The 5,189-nt window shown below is 35.8% G+C and overlaps 1 protein-coding gene across 5 annotated transcripts; it reads right to left on the reverse strand.

Annotated features, from left to right (window-relative positions):
• Window positions 734–2,063, reverse strand: LOC109849577. 5 transcript variants are annotated; one of them, XR_002249169.1, is made up of 2 exons: window positions 1,692–2,063; window positions 734–1,606 (listed from the first exon to the last, which is right to left on the reverse strand). XR_002249169.1 is itself a non-coding variant. In XM_020419424.1 (2 exons), exons 1-2 carry the CDS (start codon window positions 2,047–2,049, stop codon window positions 1,089–1,091), a joined length of 474 nt encoding a protein of 157 aa, XP_020275013.1. In that variant the 5' UTR covers window positions 2,050–2,063; the 3' UTR covers window positions 734–1,088. The 5 variants fall into 5 exon arrangements, 4 of the variants coding, with proteins under 4 accessions (XP_020275013.1, XP_020275012.1, XP_020275010.1 ...); XM_020419424.1 differs by having other exon boundaries at window positions 734–1,204; XM_020419423.1 differs by having other exon boundaries at window positions 734–1,204; window positions 1,594–2,063.

Consider the following 5,189-nt stretch of genomic DNA (forward strand, 5'->3'; position numbering starts at 1 on the left):
CCATGTATCCTATTTTCGTGAATGAAGAAAAATGTTGCACATTGTAGTACTTCAAACTTATTTACGGTATAATATTCAGAAAATATCTTAGAATTTACTACAAACTGACCACGCATCAATACGCAATATAGTGGCTAATATCTTAGGACTTCAATGCTTATTTGTGGGCTAAATTAAAAAATGGGTAATTTTTTAACTCCTCTTAACAAGTTTGGTATTGAAGTTTCTTTGACGATTTTTCGGTATTAAAAGTCTACTTATTCTGCAATTGGACATTTTTCTTTATCACTAATGAAAATTTAGGAAAAAAATTTATGAACTTAGTCAAGAAATCTATAATTTTATATGTGCCACATAATCTAAATCCAACCACATCAGTTAAACAAACACCTTAGCATTCTAATAACCTTGAAATTAGTCATGTGAGGTCACGTAAATTTCCCACTCATTATTTTGCTTGTGACGAAAAAATGTTTAATTGCACATTTAGCGTACTTTTAATGTCAAACGGTTGCGGGAGAAACTATCAAAATCAAATCGGTTAAGGAGAGTTGTAAAAAATACCAATTTGATAATTTAGCTCTTGTTTATATGTGTCGGCAAGTAAATCTTCGTTTAGCTGGAATCTTTTTTTTTTTTTTTTGCCCCTACTTTTTCATGGAAGGACGGACAACTACATTCTGTGAAAGGAACTCTCTCTTTGGCCTGCATCACGGAAATAAGATTTTTTTTTTGACCTGAAAAACAGGGTATAACCCTGTTCATTTAATATAAAGCAAAAAAGTATCAACGAGGAGGTTACAACTTCTCTAGGTAGATGGGGGCACTGTAGGAGAAGTGAGTAGGGAGCGGACCAATGTCGTCACCTACTACACTTAACCTACAAACCCCCCCATCTGTCTAGAGAGAAACACTTCTTACATTACAACCGAATATAGCAACTACTTTAGTTCACAAAATACTAGACATAGCTTGGTATTTCTGATTTCTAACCAAAATAACAGGAAATTTCTTCACTGGTAAAAAGCTTCAACTTTGAGACATTTACAGCCCCTGAAGAGGTGTTCTTCTTAGCTAGCTCCTGCAGACTAGCTGGCACTGTTGTCCCCAGCCCCTGAAGAGGTGTTCTTCTTAGCTAGCTCCTGCAGACCGAGGTTGAGGGATGCCCTTCGCAGCCTCCTCGCCGTCCTGTCATCTGCTGGACCTGTCCAAAAAAATGGAAAACCTCGCTATATTAGAGGCTATGAGCAACGGAATGGGCTGAATATCCTTGAAAATGAGAGAATTTCTGCTAAACCAGATCCACCAACAAAAACAAGGCATTAGAATCTTCCATATTGCTTTGATGTCTGAACAAATATTAGGGACTTTGTGAAGCAACAGCAGATCTTCCATGGTTAATGGCCAGCTGTTAGCTGGAAAGAAAGGGAGAAGGAGCTTCCAAACCTCTCTTGCAAATGAACAGTGGATGAAAATGTGATCGTGGGTTTCATTTTCCTCAAGACACAGAGGGTCACCTGACCAGCCTTTTTTGATCAAATTGTCTCTAGTGTTGAGCTTCTTTTTTGAGATTATCCAAAGGTGGACTTTTACCTTTAGGGGAATCCTGGATTTCCAGATCATGTTGAAGAACTTGGATTTTTGGCCCCCTGAAGTTGCAAAAGTGTAAAAAGATTTTACAGAGAAAATACCCGAAGAGAGGAGAGGCCACTGTAAGCCATCATGATCCGATGAAGCTCCTGGGGATTTATTCTCTAAGTGAGAAAGAAGATGAAGAATGTCTTCCCTTTCATTAGGGGAGATCCCCCTTCTAATTAACGGGTGCCAGATCCATGAATTATTTGTCCATCTGCCTTGGGAGCTTATACTGCAGTTTTTTGAGAGAGCAAGTTTGTATGCATGAGGATAAAGGCTACTAAGAGAATTATCTGAGGACCATTTATCATGCCAAAAACTGCCTGAGTTACCATTACCCACTTTCCATCTCACTATGTTGAAAAAGATAGATTGAATAGAGTAAAGATCTTGAAGAAATCTTGAGGATGACATCTTAGGCTGGGTGACCAGAGGATTAGCTCCATTTTTTGAATAAATGGAGAAAAACACTTTGCTTAGGTAAGAGGATCTGTCGAACATTTTCCAAATCCATTTGGAGAGGAGGGCTGAATTGAAAGTGGGGATATCAATCACCCCAAGCCCTCCTTCTTCTTTAGATTTACACCAGATAACGAAATGAAAGAAAGAGAGCTTTCAATGTACAACGGTGGGTAGACTTGAATTACAAAACACAAGAAGAAAAAGGGGTGAAACGAAGGCTGCAATTGCGAAGAAACAAACAACTACAGTTGTATCCCCCCCCCCTCTTTCTCCGGGAACTTTTGCCGCGTAGCCCTGTACGAGAGGGGGCAATTAGTTTCTTGGGACAGTACTTGCACGTCTCGACCATCAGGCTATATTCTAAACTCAGTTTAATTTTATATCTATTTTTTATCATTATCTAATTCTGTTAAAACTGCATTTTGTGCTAATTACACTCTAAACAGCTTATATTCCCAACAATCTTATATTTCTAAACTTATATTATGCAAGCTTATTAGATCACTATATGGTCTCAAAATACACTTCTTTTTATTAAGAGTAAAGGACATATCTGTTCTAAAAACTATTCTATATATCTTTGAAGACCTTTCAGGATTGGGGATTAATTATTCAAAATCATCTTTGATTCATTTTAGTAAAAACACTCAAAGAGGAATTCTTTTAGCATCACGTTTAGGGGTGAGCACGGTTCGGTTCAAACCGAAAAAACCGACCGAACCGACCCGAACCGACCCGAAAAAAGCGGTTTTATGAGTAAGGCGGTTCGGGTCGGGTTGACAATTTTTCAAACCGACCCGACCCGAACCAACCGAATATATTCCCTTGCCTCAAACCCTACCCGTTTACCTGTTTACCCAAAGACAAAGCAAGTCCGTTACTAAAAAATTACAACGTCAGAGTCTAGTATTTTTAATCTAAAAGGACAAGTTACTTCACTTAAAAACAGTATACATACATGAGCAAGAATAATAAATTAAAGTGAAGTTAAAAAATAAATACATGCTGGCATAGGGTAATAAGAATATATAAAAGATAAATTGAAGTGAAGTTATACTTGATGAAGTTAGAACCGAACAAACCGAACCGAACCGCACCGAACCGATTTGCAATGGTTCGGTTCGGTTTTGAATTGTAGGTGGTTCGGTTCGGTTGTTCAAATTTTGGTAAAAACCGACCCGACCCGAACCGTGCTCACCCCTAATCACGTTAATAGTTACCTCTGATAGTCAAACTCGTTAGATAGTGGCCCACTAGGTGATGTGATATGTCTATCTATATATATAAAGGAAATTTTAGGGTTTTTAAAATTAATTAAAAATAATAATAATTACAAAATAAATTAAATAACTATGAAAAATTATCTACACATTAAAACGTACCAGTTGTACTAATACAACATATAATACACAATAGTAAAATAATATAACAAATTGTACAATTAAACGAGATTAGTTAATAAAAATATATTTACTTATATTTAAAATAAAATAATTATGGGATAATTATCTATACAATAAAACATACCAGTTGATACCAAATATTTCAGCAAAAATTGGACTCACGAACCCCACTGTCTAGTTTTGTGGCTTAATAGGTGATCTGTTTTAGATATCTATATTCATGTAGACGCAGATGTAGATATTGCAGAACCCACCTAAGCTTTCAAAGGTCTCCCTTAACTGTTTTAATGGGGGTTGCATCCATTATTTTGATTATTAAGTGATTGTTGATCGTCAGGGGTTCCGTTGGGAAATTTTGAAAGTGTATGAAGATTTTGTAAGGTACCCAAAGTTTGGTGGGAAAAACAAGCTCATCGTGTTTTTTCTGTGGTAAATCCCCCAAAGTGAAGTTTTTTCTTTTTAATTAATCCTTGGTTAAATTTCGTGAAGCAACGATGGGTTATAACCTCATGTTCGGTCATGTGCCCTTTGTCTTTTTTGCATGAAGAGAAATATTGCATGCTGCCAAAAACTCTTTGATGAATGACGCACAAATTATTGGTATAAAAGTGTCTATTATTGTAGGACCATGACAGCGCACCCCACTGGTTTTGGAAGTAGCTAGGATGAAATCTGGGATCCTCTCCTAAAGAAAATATCATAATATCTCCTAATGAGGAGATCCTAGCCTTTCATTTTCATCATGGCCTTTCATTTCCCACCCATCCTTGTGGGCCCCACTCCCAACTCTTCACAAATCTCATTAGAAAATATTATGCATTAGGAGAGGATCCCAATTCGGATGAAATGGCGGTTGAAGAATTAATGTGGTCGCACATGTTTGGGACCCGTGGATATAATCCACATGGCTTATGGGGTCCATATATGAATGGCTTATGGACGAAGTTGATTATAATAAAAAAAATATTTTGGAAAATTTAATGAATTATAATTCATTTTCAATAGTAGATTACGTGTTCGGCAAAAAAGTAGCTTATAATCCCTCCTCGTGGTCAAAATAACCGATAAGACATGGTTCAAAATTCAAACATATGAACTCATAGAGAAACAGGACTTTAGAATTTTCTTAAATACTAAGGGATAAACTAGTCTTTTAATAGGTCAAATTAAGTGGCATATAAGGCACCGATAAGTAAGCTAGATTACTCCAGCTTATTTAATTTTGGCTTATAAGCCAAATTAAGGTGAGTTTACCAAACATGTCTTAGTGGCTTATAAGGCAGTTTGACCCGTTGCCAATTGAATCAAGTGTAGTGAGATTTACATTTCCTACATAAAAATAAAAGGGATATAAACAAAGAAGCAAGATTGACAGAAAACTCCTTATGATCAGATATATTTACAGTTTAACACCCTTGTTTTCAATTCCTAATCAAATAGTCATGACTTTTATATGTAATTAATCTTTTTCAGTGTAGTTAATTATTCGTATCAATAATGAGTGTATATTTTATAATATTAAATTTTATATCCAAGTTAAGTTTATAGAACTTATGAGAGCGTATATAAAATTACTTTTAGAACATTTTGTCAGGATTTTTATGGAGATTATCTTTGGAATTGTTTGTGGGAAAATTTGCAATAAAAAGAAATGATGGAAAATTGATTTGTATTCCTTTAATCTCAGTT

The sequence above is a fragment of the Asparagus officinalis genome, chromosome 7, assembly GCF_001876935.1.
Source record: "Asparagus officinalis chromosome 7, Aspof.V1, whole genome shotgun sequence".
Classification (NCBI taxonomy): domain Eukaryota; kingdom Viridiplantae; phylum Streptophyta; class Magnoliopsida; order Asparagales; family Asparagaceae; genus Asparagus; species Asparagus officinalis.

What these genes read in the sequence shown, in the direction of transcription:
- LOC109849577 (XM_020419421.1), bottom strand. Translation starts at nt 2,049, where the DNA reads ATGTCATCCTCAAGATTTCTTCAAGATCTTTACTCTATTCAATCTATC. An exon ending in GATTCTAATGCCTTGTTTTT is followed by an intron (nt 1,205 to 1,310) that starts GTTGGTGGATCT and finishes TTTTTTGGACAG; the next exon opens with GTCCAGCAGATGACAGGACG.